The sequence below is a fragment of the Littorina saxatilis genome, linkage group LG5 (genome assembly GCF_037325665.1).
Source record: "Littorina saxatilis isolate snail1 linkage group LG5, US_GU_Lsax_2.0, whole genome shotgun sequence".
NCBI lineage: Eukaryota > Metazoa > Mollusca > Gastropoda > Littorinimorpha > Littorinidae > Littorina > Littorina saxatilis.
Window position 1 is genome coordinate 52685954 of NC_090249.1, and position 17582 is coordinate 52703535.

General features: G+C 40.7%; 1 protein-coding gene across 1 annotated transcript in view; it reads right to left on the reverse strand.

Annotated features, from left to right (window-relative positions):
* The window catches only part of LOC138967427 (guanine nucleotide exchange factor subunit RIC1-like), a 68894-nt gene extending 51553 nt beyond the window's left edge, over positions 1–17341 (reverse strand). The window contains exons 1-4 of the mRNA XM_070339977.1: positions 17143–17341; positions 15681–15788; positions 14271–14359; positions 12473–12583 (exon numbers count right to left, since the gene is read on the reverse strand). Of these exons, the coding sequence (XP_070196078.1) occupies positions 12473–12583; positions 14271–14359; positions 15681–15788; positions 17143–17283 (449 nt within the window). The 5' untranslated portion in view covers positions 17284–17341. The remainder of the gene's footprint in view (positions 1–12472; positions 12584–14270; positions 14360–15680; positions 15789–17142) is intronic.
* Positions 17342–17582: the final 241 nt, after the last annotated feature.

The following is a 17582-nucleotide window of genomic DNA, read 5'->3' on the forward strand; positions in this document are numbered from 1 at the left end:
TCTTCTGTCTTGCTTGGATTTGCTGTAGATGGTACTGGTGTATCTTCCATCTGTCCACTGGTCTCCACGAGGCGAGCTGCTGCATGTAGCCCAGTTCTTCTGGAATCATGTTCTTGGAACCCTGCTTGATGAACCAGAATGTTACTCCGTCGCTGCACACCGCACTCTGTGGGTTGGACACAAGCACTAAATCGTCCGTCTCGAAAATATACAGAGGTTCTTCGGAGTTGTCATTTGTCACAATTCTGTGAAGTGTGTTGTTCTTGCGCCTGTCCCGCAGACGACGTTGCAACGGCCTGTCCATGATTGTCCCAGTATACTTTTTAACCGTGTCTAAAGGATCATCCTCTGCTGGGTCAAAACAGTTTTCTCCAGGCACGCTTTCTGTTGTCATATGTTCAGGTGACTTAGACTGTGTTTTAAAACCGTGCTCTTCTGCGTGCAAGTTTGCCGAATAACCACAAAATGGGTCACCACTTGCCAACACATTGGAGTCACTACAGTTTGCACGTGAATTTGCAGCGATCACCGTGTTGATGTCTGTGTCAGGTGTGTGTACTTCTGTGGTGTGGGAATGACACAGTAGTTTTTCGGGGGTGGTTTCAATGAGAAGCGGCCCATTAAAAGGTTCACTTGCCTTAGCTTCTTCTTCTCGTCTTGCTTTTCTTTCCTCGGCTCTCTTCTTGTCTCTTCTCATCTGGCTCGGTGGTTTTCTGCGAAAACTTTGGACCGTGTTCTCCTGTGTGACACTGTGAACGTAGCGTGTAGCTTGGTCGCCATCATTGGTCGCCGGTGCAAATCTGACAACAAAAGTCAAGTTGCTTCCATTGCCGGCGATTTTCCACGATGTGACTTGGTGGTTGTGGAGCAGGGCTTGGAGGGTTGTTTCTGCAGCAGTTGGCAAGCCAACGACTGTCATTTTGAAGAGTTATTGGCGACGTTTGGTTAAATTGAAGCGCAGCTCCAAAACTCCGACCTGCCCGTTCGGCGAAATCTCGCGAGCTCAGAGAGAGAGAGAGAGAGAGAGAGATCAAATCAAATCAAATTATTTTATTTTACGAGGGTTGTGGCATAATCAATTCAAACGAGCTTCTTTTCAACCACCCCTCGCCCAGAGAGGGACTACTCTAATCTTATATACATGTATATACAAACGTTTGTTTGTTTGCTTAACGCCCAGCCGACCACGAAGGGCCATATCAGGGCGGTGCTGCTTTGACATTTAACGTGCGCCACACACAAGACAGAAGTCGCAGCACATGCTTCATGTCTCACCCAGTCACATTATTCTGACACCGGACCAACCAGTCCTAGCACTAACCCCATACTGCCAAACGCCAGGCGGAGCAGCCACTAGATTGCCAATTTTAAAGTCTTAGGTATGACCCGGCCGGGGTTCGAACCCACGACCTCCCGATCACGGGGCGGACGCCTTACCACTAGGCCAACCGTGCCGGTTTATATATACAAACGTAAAACAATGACAAAAGGTAAACATACAAGTAAAAAAAAAAAAAAAAAGAGAGCGAGAGAGAGAGAGAGAGAGAGAGAGAGAGAGAGAGAGAGAGAGAGAGAGAGAGAGAGAGAGAGAGAGAGAGAGAGAACTCGAACTCGAAAACTTTATTACCGAGGGATGATAGCATTAGGTCCATATGGTCCTTTCTTACAGCTAGTCCCTACTATAATACACACATGAAACAAAAAACAAATATGAAGAATTTATAAAAAAAAATATAAAAAAAATGGGGAAAGGTATAACAAAATAAAAATTAAAAATTCAAAAGTGTGCTTGTTAATGGAAGCATACTATACACTTACACTAGAGAGAGAGAGAGAGAGAGAGAGAGAGAGAGAGAGAGAGAGAGAGCTATTCGTGAACTTCCAGAAAGCTTCCCTCGAAGGCAAAATCCAAAAGCAACAAGGATTAAACAATTTACTCAAACTCAATAAACTCTCGATAAGGTCATTCAATGCTCAAAGGCTCTATTTGCTTTTTACCCCCACTCCCTTAAATCGAACAGAGTATGGACACATCTACATCACAATAAACACCATTATAATCTCAGACCTAGTTTCAGACCCCCACGTGGTTGACTGAATGAAGGGCGTATCGCTTTTAGCGTTTTCGTTGATCAATGCAACATGAAAATGAAGTGGAATTCTTTCATTTCTTGTTGACAAGATACGTTCTGTTCATGATCTGTAGCTTTTCAAATTCTATACACACAAATGGCTGAAAAAAGCACTTTCCAGGATCAATGACAAGACGGCTAAGATAGCAGTAGACACGCGCTCCTTCTAAGCTACCCCTTTCACTAAGTCAGGCAGTAAAGATAGCACTACGTACACACGCGCTCATTCTAACTTATCTAAGCCAACCCACCGCTTTCACTAAGTCAAGCAGTACATTTTTCTTGGCACCGAAAATGGGGCACTATGTTTACAATGTAATGATGATTATAGATGCTATATGTATAGGTTACAACACGAGTGGTTTTTTATATGGCTTGTATTTCAGTCAAGACCCAGCGGATGAATATCATCGGGAGACACGAGCCTCTGGCGAGTGGCTCTCGATTGATATTCCCGCTGGGTCTTGACTGAAATACAAGCCATATAAAAAACCACGAGTGTTGTAATCTGTATATCCCATTCTACCATCAAACACGAAGTGTAGACTACTAGCGGCACTGTTGCGATCTGTGCAGGGTAAAACTGTTGCCAGCGAGACTTAGCCCTTTTGCAACTTTAAACTAAGTGACCGTCGCTGAAAAAATAAAACGAATGAGTGCATCGATAAGTACGCGGTAACACTACTTTCAGACCATTTAAAAGCTTTAAGTAAAGGTTCATAAGTTGCAAGAAAGTAATGAAGTCGAATAGAAATTAATTTAGTTGAAGCGCACAATTCTTTTGTTTTGCGTTTCAGGTCGGCAGAACGGGCGAAACGGGGTTGGGACCCATTTGGCTTACTCGATTCAGAATTGATTCCACGTTGTTTTTCTCGAACGTGTGTAATTAGGCTTATTGACAGAGAAGCAAATCTTAGGGAACAAATATGTAGGTTTAGATTTAACCATTTGCTCCCTATTTGAATGTATCTACGTGATAAACTGTTTTGCGAGTGTGTTTGCATGGATGAACTTAAAGGCAGAGTAAGCCTCCCGTAAACCATCACAGATACGGTCAGGCTTTTACACACAGTACAAACACCCTTTCATTTAAACACTCACCAATTGAGAACATCCTAGGTGCCCTCCGTAAAGAGCGAACAATTTTCAAAGAATTTATTTTTGCGTGGTTTATCTTACCCCTGAGCCATCGTGAACCCGTGTGATCCAGTTTTCCCTTTTCACAATGCAGTCGTCATAGTTAGTCATTTGAATGCGACTCGACGTGAGCTTATCTACAATAGCACGTTTTTTTATGCACGAAACAACGGCTGTGGTTCACAAGAACTCTAGCGATAGCTTTTGACTGTTGAGAGGAACGGCGATTTGCACTGATAAACCGGCCGTCGTCTGCTACGACCCTTGCGTAACCCTGCTTCCGGGCTTTTCTTTTTTTAAACTTTCACAACTTCGAATTGTTCTGATCTTGTCTTGATGAAAAACGAATTCTTTTATGATTAAAGAATGTTTGTGTAACAAGCTGTCAATTTATTATTTAGATTTTAAAAGTTAGGTCTAGCGCAAAAACGAGGCGCCGTTGTTGTTAACGGAACAAGTCTACGAAAATAAATTCTTGGAAAATGTCTCACGCTCGACAGAAAGCAGCCAGGATGTTCCCGTTCGGTGAGCGTTCAAATGGAAGTATGCTTGTACTGTATTTAGACGCTCGGGGAGCTCTGTGATGGTTTACGGGAGACTTACTGTGCCTTTAAACTGGTATGGGTGAGAGGAAAACGCGACCGACTGACACGTCTGTCACCGCCGATTGATTGCATTTTGAAGGAATATGACTGGATTACGGAAAAATATGTGGACTTACTGCAGAGCCAGGCAAAAGAGTAGACTTGCTCGCAAATCACGTGAAACAGCCGATGTTTGATAGCTGAAGGCGCACACCAAAACACACTACCGACAGATTCTCAAAAGTCGTCTGCTAACGATGCAAGGGGAGGGTACTCGTGTTTTTGTTTTGGTTCGCTAGCATCTGGTTATCTTGTAAGTTGAATGTTCGTTTTTTTCGACCTGCATTGCTTTCATAATGAAAGAAACTTTTGCTTATTGCATCTCATACATCAGATCAGTTCTGAGATTCATTTTTGCGTGCAACTGATATGGTTTTCTGAGCCGTGCAATACGATTTTAGAACTTCATACAAATGTGTCACATTGTTCGGCGCGAGGTCAAAGGTCGGGAGGAAAGTAGTCCTTTGCCCAAATCGGAATCTGCACTATCATATATTTTTTGGAGTCCATGATGTATTTATTGAGCTATAAAAATACAACATATATACCCATACTGAAGTAACAGAGACAAAGAAGGGAGGTCATGGGATATATATATGCAACCTCTTCTTCTCTTTCAGCCACTAGGCTAATATTAAAAGAGGAAGGCTCAGCAGAGGATCGCTGAACTCACTCAGCCATAGCTTTCAGTTAATTTCATTTCACTTTGAAGGAGTGACTGAAAGGGGCTGACAAGTGAAAATCTAGTCTCATGAATAACCCTGTTGTTAAGAAGTAAAGAAGGATCTTCTCACAGTCTGCTATTCAATTCAATGAATAAAACCAAGAACCACTTCATATCATTATGATTCTCTAAGGGTATATCACTCTATGGTTTGCCTCCAGTGTGTTACTGTGTGTACCCCCTGTTTGTATGGTACCTTCCGAAAATGAAATATAATCGAGACCTTGTCCATGCACATGCAACGATCACAACCTCATTACACCATACTTCTCTCTCCCACAGCCACCACCCCACACAAAAATACACATTCGAATAAAGTATACATGTTTTCAAAGCTCTTTTGCGCCTCTCTCTCTCTCTCTCTCTCTCTCTCTCTCTCTCTCTCTCTCTCTCTCTCTCTCGTCTCTCTCTCTCTCGTCTCTCTCTCTCTCTCTCTCTCTCTCTCTCTCTCTCTCTCTCTCTCTCTCTCTCTCTCTCTCTCTCTCTCTCTCTCTCTCTCTCTCTCTCTCTGACTGTCCTATTTGTCTCTGCATAAACACGAATCCGTCTGTGTCTTGCGGATAATAATATGTTTGTAAATGTATACAATGTCCTTAACCAGACCCACGGATTTCACATTAAAACCAATCTCGTGATAATCAGCATAAAGTCTGTCCACTTCAAAGTATCATCTTCCCTTACAACAACGAACGTAACGTTCTCGCGAACACTACAGACTGTTACGCAAAAAACACTCAACGGTCTCCTATTACAACCCACCACCGCGCAAACGACAGGTGCAAAATGATACACAGTAAACGGTATGCCGAGTGTCCGTTATTGTAGTGAGACAGGTGTAGTTTCAGTTTCACTCACCGTCAATACCAAACAAGCATCCGTGTAAGCCATTCACCGTAAATACAGTGTGTGGACCCATCTGCAATCGACGCAAAGCTCAACGCAGCAGAAAGCCGGCTGTACGTGTAAATACAGTGTGTGGACCCATCTGCAATCGACGCAAAGCTCAACGCAGCAGAAAGCTGGCTGTACGTGTAAATACAGTGTGTGGACCCATCTGCAATGGACGCAAAGCTCAACGCAGCAGAAAGCCGGCTGTACGTGTAAATACAGTGTGTGGACCCATCTGCAAAACGCAGCAGAAACTGGCTGTACGTGTAAATACAGTGTGTGGACCCATCTGCAATCGACGCAAAGCTTAACGCAGCAGAAAGCCGGCTGTACGTGTAAATACAGTGTGTGGACCCATCTGCAATCAACGCAAAGCTCAACGCAGCAGAAAGCTGGCTGTACGTGTAAATACAGTGTGTGGACCCATCTGCAATCGACGCAAAGCTCAACGCAGCAGAAAGCCGGCTGTACGTGTAAATACAAACACAGTGGTACAGATCCAAAGTTAGGCTCGTCTGATGAGAGGACACTTCTCAGAACCAACTCGGCTGTCCACTTGTTTATTAACTCGACCACAGTATCCGTATATTATTATGAAGGTTACCTATGTTCAATAATATAGACACCTTTGGCCGGTCAAAATGATGTCGAGAGAAGAGGTACCATAATTATTCAAACGTTATTGATGTTCATTGAACAAGTAGGTTGACATTGACGTACAACTTCTCTTTTGTTTTGAGGGGGGTCAAAGTAAGATAACTGCTAGAGAACATTCTTAATTAATAAATTAGATGTCAGATTCTATTCACAGACACAAAAACAAAAACAAAAAAACAATCGACAAAAACACGCATCAAAACATGGACAGTTGGAATCAAAAATAGAAAGGAAAGTTGTTGGAACGTTTGTTATTGACAAAACAATTCTTTACAGTCACAGACATTTCGACCCAAAGGTCTTTTAAGTGCACAGACAAACACATATCAATTCAACAATAAAAGACTTAGCTCCCCAAAGGTGCAGCCGCTTTGGAAGAAGGCACAAGCAAGGCAATCTTGTTTTGTTTTTGTTTTTGATCGGGACAGTTCGGCTGACTCATCATACTTAGATTGATAAACCGATACCAAACCAGTTGCAACATTATAGAAATTGCAAAAAGACATTTTCTCGAACTACCCCAAGAGAAATTGTTTATGTCTGCAATCTCTCAAAAAATATGATTTGATTTGATTTGATTTGATTTGATCTCTCTCTCTCTCTCTCTCTCTCTCTCTCTCTCTCTCTCTCTCTCTCTCTCTCTCTCTCTCTCTCTCTCTCTAAATCCATTCACCACCAAGCAGCGGAATCGCAATGCCTTTCGTATCATGGGTGTGGTCACGTCAAGATCATAATATTTTATTCATACCGAACTAAATGTATGAAGATTTTCCATTAAAAGCAACAGAGGAAGGCGAAGGCAGTGCTCAAATTCAATGTTACCACACACACAACATACACAGACAGTAAAAAATTATGTTTGCGAAAAACCGAACCCAACCGTCCAAAAACCAGGTGCTGAATCGTCAATAGTCGCTATTACCACAATTACCCCCCCCCCCCCCCTAAAAAAAATTAAAACACCACCACATCGACCCGATTTACATTTACCTGTCCCTATCTTTTTCACTCAAACATGACTCTCTCTCTCTCCCCTTATCCCCCCCCCCCCCTCCCATCCTTCTTGCAAAATAGATCCCAATAGTGTTGACGCATTTTGCTTTTCTTATTCTCTGTTCGCTAATCATCCCCCCCCCCCCCCCCCCCCCCCCCCCCCCCCCCCCCCCGATCCAAGAACCACCGTATACAAGACGGATGCACTCCGACAAACCATTGAACATAAAGTCAACAAAGTGAATTCTCAGAGCTCAACATAATGTCACGGGTGTGGTCCATGAAAGGTCGCGCCTTCCATTGACGGTGGTTCTTGCTGACTTCAAACTTGAAAAGCAAAACATTTCATTTGACATTTGTGAAAAGACATTATTGAAGTTTTGCAATATAATGCAGTCCTGCACATGATTCGATACGCCCTCCTCTGAGGTTTAGACCGACTCCTCCCAAGTCTTGGTTAAGTATTCCTTTATGTGCGTTTCCTTTAACTTCTCGCAATCTTTCTTCGAATCATGCACGTTCAATATAATACCATGTGCTAATAGCAGAAAATACTGTGCAGGTTAGTACGCGCGTACTACGCAGTGTCCTTCTTTCTCTCCCGCCAGTCGAGAGAGACAGGCAGAGATAGAGAGAAGGAGAGAGAGGGAGAAAACAAACCAAAAGATACAATCAAAGTAGATAGGCAGCCGACGATCGAACACACACACAAATGACTAAACAAAAAGATACACAGCAACACACACACACACACACACACACTCTCTCTCTCTCACACACACACACACTCACACACTCTCTCTCTCTTACACACACACACTCTCTCTCTTACACACACACACACACAACACCGTCACCACCGAGTCCAAAGATTCCCAACCACGTTTGATCCCCTCACTAGCACCGGTGTTCTAGGTTCAAGCCTCCCCTCGACCCCTGATTAAAACCTACGCTAGCAAATAGGCTGTGAGAAAAGTCAACAATCACGCTTTCTTGCCAAACATCTTCCGAAAGGCAAGAAAAGGGGGCCCTTAACACAGCGCACATTCCGTTTGTTGTCTTTTCTCCTTTTTTTCAGGGACACCCAATCTCTCACTCTGTTTGCATTTTTTGTAGTATACAGAAACTTTACAATTCTTGTTTTTGTTCTCATAAACTAAATATGTTTTCTCATTCAGTTGTTGTTGCTGTGTGTGCGTGCGTGCGTGCGTGTCTGTGTGGGTGGGTGCTGTTTTACGTTTTGCTGACTTTCTTTCAATCTTTGGGGCGAGGGTTGAATCTTAAAAACAAGTATACTTGCTTATCTGTAACCCTTCGGCCTCGTTAATAAAGATGTTGTGGGTCTTCTCTGTTTCTGCATGTATATCGTTTTAATGAGTAAGGGTGGATGAGTGTCTGCCATTCTATGCAACTGTTACTCTTTGTCTCTGAGTCTAACCACATGTCTGCCTGTGCGTTTGTCGGTGTCTTCTTTGTCCCTGAGTCTAACCACATGTCTGTCTGTGCGTTTGTCTGTGTCTTCTTTGTCCCTGAGTCTAACCACATGTCTGTCTGTGCATTTGTCTGTGTCTTCTTTGTCCCTGAGTCTAACCACATGTCTGTCTGTGCGTTTGTCTGTGTCTTCTTTGTCCCTGAGTCTAACCACATGTCTGTCTGTGCGTTTGTCTGTGTCTTCTTTGTCCCTGAGTCCAACCACATGTCTGTCTGTGCGTTTGTCTGTGTCTTCTTTGTCCCTGAGTCTTACCACATGTCTGTCTGTGCGTTTGTCTGTGTCTTCTTTGTCCCTGAGTCTAACCACATGTCTGTCTATGCATAGTCTGTGTCTTCTTTGTCCCTGAGTCTAACCACATGTCTGTCTATGCATAGTCTGTGTCTTCTTTGTCCCTGAGTCTAACCACATGTCTGTCTGTGCGTTTGTCTATGTCTTCTTTGTCCCTGAGTCTAACCACATGTCGGCATGTGCGTTTGTCTGTGTCTTCTTTGTCCCTGAGTCTAACCACATGTCTGTCTGTGCGTTTGTCTGTGTCTTCTTTGTCCCTGAGTCTAACCACATGTCTGTCTGTGCGTTTGTCTGTGTCTTCTTTGTCCCTGAGTCTAACCACATGTCTGTCTGTGCGTTTGTCTGTGTCTTCTTTGTCCCTGAGTCTAACCACATGTCTGTCTGTGCGTTTGTCTGTGTCTTCTTTGTCCCTGAGTCCAACCACATGTCTGCATGTGCGTTTGTCTGTGTCTCACTGTCTTCGCTTTTGGATGTTTAAAGCAACATCAATTCTGTATTATGCAGAACGCTGTTGGTGGTCTAAAAACAGCCCTTTATTTTGAGACAAAACACTGGCCAGGAGAGCCCCGGGTGTGTTATGCACCAACAAACTCGCCCAAACTCGCCATCAGTGGTTTGAGGACAGCATTATCCGGCCTTTCTTTATCCTGCTATGTTATTGTAATACACACACTTAATTTCCTGTTTCTCAGTTTCACTTGTTTCCGCTCTGTTTTCTATTGTTTGATAGACGTCCGGCCGCGACCTCAGTTTCAGTTCTTTCTTTTGAATTACATCAATACATGACATGACATGACAATGTTAATGAATCCTTTTGATGTTAATGTGGATAAAAGTGTGGATCTAGAAATGTGAACATTAAAACTTTACAAAACAGTATGTACATGTACTACATAGACAGCTAGACAAGCACAAATGTGCATTGTAAAACTAAAACAGACAAATCCTAAACAGAAAAAGATGAAAATAAAATAACCAAACATCATAAAACAAACAGACATTCACAAACGCCATTCCGCAAAAAGAGATGAAAATCTGTCAATAATAACCTTCAATATCACTTCAGAAGGCATGTTATTGTCAGATACCCAAAGGATCAATAAACTCGACCCATTTTTGTCTTAAGCGTCTTCCAATCCATAACATCCTTGGCCTGAATTTAATACCCTTATGTTATACCACAGAAATAAAACAAAGGTTAACTGCAGGCACCTGCATCTGCTATGATTGGGGGGGGGGGGGGGGGGCAGAAACAGCACCCTGGCCTTCGGGTGAAAAAAAACTTACCGGTAATGGAAATGAAAGAAGATACAAGAATATGGACAAACACACACAACTCCATCAATTCTTGCAGATTTAACTTGACTAGCCACTTGAACTGTGTACACTATTTGACAGTGGAATATTAAACTGCCTGCCTGCTCCAAACTCCTATTCTTAAATCTTGCTCAAATTCAATTCATACAAATGATGCACATTTTGATGACAAATTTAGAAGACTCAAACTCAAAGGAACGTTTTAAATGGCTGAAACACTGAAACAGATCAGTAGTACAAACAGTAGCAGTAACAACACTGAGGATTGTTAAGTGGGCATTTTGAAGGGCTCAGACAGTACTAGACAACCCAAAGAGACGCTCTAAAAAGATTTGAATTTCTAATCAATCAATGTGAAGCATTTTTTTCAGCACAGTTTTCTCAGATTTTCCACATTTACGAGGAAATCAGCACAGACTGCACTTAACAATTGAATTCATCAGTGCATGAACTATGGCTTTCAATTTCGTGTCAGGTTCTCGATTTCAGAAACCCAAATCAGTCTCAGGCCATTCTGATTGGAAACTTATCAACTTCTTGCACAATGGCTGCATCAGCCAAGTGCTTATTTCTTGGGGGTTTATACTGGAGTACATGTATAGATTCTCTTTTCAGTGTTTGTGCACTGAAACAAAGCTGGAGTCATTTTTTGCAGGATATATACCTGGGAAGAGAAAGAGATGGAGACAGAGAGACAGACAGCACGGTGTGATTGTGAATGTCTATGATTCGAGAGACTGAGACAGAGTGCAAGTGTGTATCTCAATCTGTGTCTCTTAATAATAATATGCACAACAACAAAAACTACATACACACACACCAAAGGTATACAGATTATTTTTGATTGCTTGGCAAGCAAAAAACTGGGTGTTTCATCATCTTCCGTCTATCTTTTGACACCAAACACATGCATCCATTCTGCACAGAACTCTGTATAATATGTGTCCCCCATGATACAAAAACAACAACTGATCAAACATGTTATTCATTGGGAGGGTACAGTGGATACGATTGGGGGAGAAGAGGGGGGTGGGCGGGAAATGGGCGGAGGGATCTTTATCAAGAGAATGTGGCAAAAAGAAGAAACATTTTTGATGAGTACAATATTATTAGAGTTTAGACATTGGGGTTTAAAATACAAGTGACATACGCTTGTTGTTTTATGGATGCCAGATGTCACGCAAATGAAAAATGTGCAAAACAACAAGGACTGCAATAACAAGTATGCACGTTTCATCACAGCTAGGAGGTAAAGACACGCAGACAGCTGTACCAGTCAGTTTAAGGATACCAGCTGTCAAAATATACCAACCTATGCGGATGTACACATGTTTGTGTGTGTTGTACTTGTATGAGAGCCTCCTGCCAACATGTGTGTTAATTATACTGCATATTAGTAATATATGCAGAATATATATATGGATCACAATGTATGCCAATTGCAATGTCATTGTAAACTTCATTAACAACTTATTTGTATTTTTGTTGCCAGAATTATTTATGATTAGTAAATATTATTACTTGTCATACATAATTCTGGTAATGAAAAGAAAAATGAATATTTTACATTGCATATATTGTCTGCATGGATCCACAAGTGCAAACAGAAGCAAACATAAACAGTAAATCTTGACTGCGTGCACATTGAACAAACAATGATGTTCACATAAACACAGAGTATTCTTTTCCAGAAAAAAACGTCACGGAGTTAAAACTATATACACTAACTACAGAGCTACATGTAATATTATGTAAAAGAGAAGACACACAGATGAAGAACCATAATGTGACAGGGGAGGCTACCGCTCCTTTCACAGCAGACTCTGCACCCGAGTTGTTGGCCTTTAAAAGTCAACACCAGTGGATTGTAGAATTCTGTTTGTGATGGGGTCTGGTGGTTTCCGATTGTCTGTATGTTCATGGAAACCTTCGGGTTTGCATAACAGTTTTTATAGGGCTAAGAAATTAGCCCTAACATTTTCAATCCTGTTTGATTGCACTTCGCTTCCCGAGGTGATCGTAGTGTTTCGGCACACGGTTACAATAAAAAAAGCAAGTCAAATTACATGCGGAGACAGATCTATACCGATATTGAAATAGACAGAAAGAAGATTACACTCTCTCCCAACTCAACCCCCCCCCCCCCCAAAACACATGGGCAAGCACACACACAACTCACAGATAGTGTCTTGAAACTCACCATGAGATAGGGGCAGACAGAACAAGGTGAGAAACTACAGTCAGTTTGTAGGCAGGAACGCTGTCACTATCCAGTATTCCATTGATGTTGTGACGAGGAATTGGTGTCACCCTGCCCGTGAAAATCATAACGCTAAAGTTGTTATTATAATTTATCCTACATACGTGAGAGAGACACCCGTGAGATAATAATCGTTCAAATCACACGTGTGTATATCATGTAAATGAGGTCATGTCAAGCATGTCTGACAGGGACCTGTTTTTCCACTGCTTATGGTGCCAAAGTCACCGAGACAAACGTCATTATAGAAACAAAAATTGCGCTCGCTAATTACCCTTCATGAATCTTTAGAACTAACACGTCACACCACACTTTCAGAGTGACGTTTCTTTGCTTTGACGTAATAGATTGCACGAGGCTTTAGAAGAGATCGAGGTTCCAGAACAAGCGTCTTCCATTTAGCTGCCTCGACTGCAGGACATTTTCAGTAAAATACACGTAAGTACAGTATGTAGGATAAACAGAATACTACATGGTTTGCTGTGTCGTACCAGATTTACACTCGTTGCTTTTTCAAATAGTGAACAGCTCGCTTTCGCTCGCAGTTCAATATTTAAAAAAACAACTCGTGTAAATCTGGTACGACACAGCAAGCCATGTAGTATTCTCTATTTTCTTTCTGATACATTACAAGCATAGTTACCAATTTACTTATTACTGGATTCATACTGCCTCCACACTTATAGACCAGTGTACATGCATGCACGATGTTGTATTGTAATAAAAGTGAATATAGAGAATACTACATGGCTTGCTGTGTCGTACCAGATTTACACGAGTTGGTTTTTTAAATATTGAACTGCGAGCGAAAGCGAGCTGTTCACTATTTGAAAAAGCAACGAGTGTAAATCTGGTACGAAACAGCAAGCCATGTAGTATTCTGTTTATCCTACATACTGTACTTACGTGTATTTTACTGAAAATGTCCTGCAGTCGAGGCAGCTAAATTGAAGACGCTTTGTTTTGGAACCTCGATCTCTTCTAAAGCCTCTAGCTCTCGTGCAATCTATTACGTCAAAGCAAAGAAACGTCACTCTGAAAGTGTGGCGTGATTAGCGAGCGTAATTTGTGTTTTTATAATGACGTTTGTCTCGGTGACTTTGGCACCATAAGCAGTGGAAAAACAGGTCCCTGCCAGACTTACTTGACATGACCTCATTTACATGATATACACACGTGTGGTTTGAATGATTATCTCACGGGTGTCTCTCTCACATATGTAGGATAAATTGTATCATGAAAACGATCAAGCAGACACCGGCACACACATAGGTGTACATGCATGTTGTAAATCAAATGTTGAAATACACATATATATATATTCATTTAACAGATGTCCAATGTTAATAAATAATCAATCAAATCTTGTACCGAACAATTCTGCTGAATCCAATCTGAGTAATTTTATTCCATCATATAAAAATTCAACAGAAATGTCCCACAAAAGAGAAACTTCCCCACCTGCTTTTTCACTTGTAGTACAGTGATACCCCCATTTTAAGACCCCTCAATTTAAGACTTCTCCCTTTTTAAGACCTTGACTTTTCAAATTTTCTCTTCATAACGTCTGTAGTAAATTTCCCCATTTTAAGACTCCCTCCTTTTTAAGACCTGATTTTCTCGGATTTTGTAGAGGTCTTAAAAAGGAGGTTCCCCTGTACTCAATTCACTTTCATTCATCAAAGAAACAAATTATGGTCATCAGACAGTTTTACTACTACAATAAACCATCACTGACCTGCCTTCCTGCTGCACATACAGACAGTGATGGTTCTGTACTGAGAGATCTAGCTCCTTGCGCATAAACACCACACACCTCTTGGATGTCTGAAAAAGAAACAAGGTGCGTAAGGCGAAATTACTACATTTAGTCAAGCTGTGGAACTCACAGAATAAAACTGAACGCACTGCATTTTTTCACAATGACCGTAGCTCGTGCAAAAGGCAGTAAAATTAACGAGCCTGTTTAGCGCGGTAGTGGTTGCGCTGTGCCAAGCACTTTTTTCTGTACCTCTCTTCGTTGTAACTTTCTGAGCGTGTTTTAAATCCAAACATATCATATCTATATGTTTTTGGAATTAGGAACCGACAAGGAATAAGATGAAATTGTTTTTAAATCGATTTCGGAAATTTTATTTTAATCATAATTTTTATATTTTTAATTTTCAGAGCTTGTTTTTAATCCGAATATAACATATTTATATGTTTTGGAATCAGAAAATGATAAAGAGTAAGATGAACGTAATTTTGGATCCTTTTTAACAGAAATAATTTTAATTACAATTTTCAGATTTTTAATTACCAAAGTCATTACTTAATTTGTAATTTAAGCCACCAAGCTGAAATGCAATACCAAAGTCCGGCCCTCGTCGAAGATTGCTTGGCCAGAATTTCAATCAATTTGATTGAAAAATGAGGGTGTGACAGTGCCGCCTCAACTTTTACAAAAAGCCGGATATGACGTCATCAAAGACATTTATCCAAAAAATGGAAAAAAACGTCTGGGGATACCATACCCAGGAACTCTCATGTAAAATTTCATAAAGATCGGTCCAGTAGTTTAGTCTGAATCGCTCTACACACACACACACACACACACACACACACACACACACACACACACACACACACACACACACACGACCCTCGTCTCGATTCTCTTTCTATGTTAAAACATTTAGTCAAAACTTGACTAAATGTAAAAAGAAACAAAACACTGGAAGTTAAAACCTTACAAACTACATGAACTTGTAGCCCCATTTCCGAGTCCTCAAACTCTAAGATAAAATCTTCACACATTCACTGTTACTTCTTAATGTTAGGAATTATAACTAGTACATTCATAAAATAAATGTCTAAAAAAGTCAAATTGTCTACATTGTATAAAATTTACTTTTCTCCAAAATAATGTGTGTAACTGTAAGTGTAAGTTTATTAATTGCCAACATTTTTCTGAAGAGCTATCAGACAGTCACTTTTTATGAAGAACAGAATTTTTTTTTTAAATAATTACATTAAACTTTTGGTAGGGGATATCTGTCAGAAAAGATATCAACTGGTATTTGTGACCGGTTTCCAGTTCCAGTGTCATTCCGGGTATTATTCAAAGAGTTTAGAAGAGAGTAAAGTGTTAGTTTCTGCGGCTTACCATAAGAGCTAACATTGAGCAGTCTGGTTTCCATTCTGCTTGTCTGAATGTTCCCACTTCTTCCACAAAAGCTTTGGAGGCAACGTGGCATACAATCTGAATGCAGGGCTGAAATAAAAACAATAAAAATGAATGCTTATAAACACAGCCACTAAGTCACATCTGAAATTTATGAAAAAACAGTGAAAGTATAATTGATTTTGCAATGAAAACTTTGCTATACAATATGGCACTGCCAGCATTCTAATAACTCAAAAACAAAAAAGGAATTAATTAGTTTCAGACTGAATTAACTTTCAAGAAAGAAAAGAACATAGTCTCTATCACTTTGACCATACACAACATTGCTTGCAAGTTTACATCTCAGTGCTTCTAAAATTAACAAGTTCACAGTAAACGAGAGGCACAGATCAATCATTGACAAGGGATTGGGAGGGGTCGGGGTAAGGGGTTACTCACTACCCTAACTTTTCCCACTCAAGATAATGCTTTACATTACAAGCCACATGTTTACAATTCCAAACTGAAGCAGTTACACCACTCTCTTAAATTCATTATTAAGTAAAATGGGAGGGGATGGGGTGGGAATACTGGGATGAGGGAGGTACTGCATTATCTGTTGTTGTGTGTGTTTTGAAATGCTTCATAAACCACATAATATTGTAGCACTAGCACCAACAGTAACACTAATATATGTTAATTAAATGTTACAAATCACCAGTGACTGTCAACTGTATTAAATATACATTATCATCAGGTTTCACTGTTCTGTCATGACCATGACATATTTTTGGTTAAAAATAACAGATTGATCAGGAAAAACAAAAAACGTGTAGCCTATGTATGAATTTTAAAATTAAAATTAAAGATAAATTCTAGTTAACAAGTGACAATGACATCACAATTATATACTTCAAATTCAATGGGGGGTCATTCTAGAGACTACACAGATCTTACCATAGAATGTATCAACCACAGTAGACGAATTCATCTTATTTGAGCTCTTTCTTTAGCTGGGTTCTAACTAAGTTAAATAAGCGAATCTCTTACTCTTAGTCTTAGTCTTACAGTTACTCTTAGAAATCACCACCATACGCTTTCCGCTTTTCGGGCTTGTGCTAGTTCTTTCATGTTACTATTCCTCCTTTCCCCCCCACAGCCACAGGGCGCTGAACTCTTTTGCCTCACTCTCCTCCTTACTCAAGTTACAATCGGGGCAGTGCCAGCGCTGAGTGGAATCTTTTCAGACTTGTCAAACTGGATTTTCTACCGAACTAGAGCGTAACGCCGGCGTCCACGCCTCTTCCTTAAAAACAGATTATTGTATGTGTAAATCTAAATAGAAACTGAAAGTAAACACTGAATATCAAATACACACAAAGCGTAAAAGAAAAATAATGTTGTCTACTGTTTGCGTTCATTTGAGAAGATGCTGATGTGTTGACAAAAGAAAAGGGCTCACCTTTGAGTACCAGAGTGTCACAGAATTTTCTGTGATAACCGCAAAAAACATGCGATCGCAACTGCTGACAACATGCTGGATGACCGACGTCTTATCCTTGGCTCTCTTCAAACATTTCGGCCATCCTATGGGAAAATACATTGTCAAGACTAGTGGTTGGTACACATCCCTCTAGCCACAAATACGTATCAAGAAGCCATTTTGCATGAGAAGTAAGCTTTGTAAAACCCTGTGTAATTGGACCATTCCTGATAACTTCAACCAATCAAATGACGCATTGTCAGAACCAAGAGAAAGTTGACCCCTGCCCTTTGGGAAAGGAAGTAGCTGGACAGGGACGAACAGAATTCAGATTCCAACAGATTAAAGAAAGAAATATTGTTCTTTTCCAAGAGATAAAACAACATGCTTTTAATTAAATACACTATTTTAGTTATATC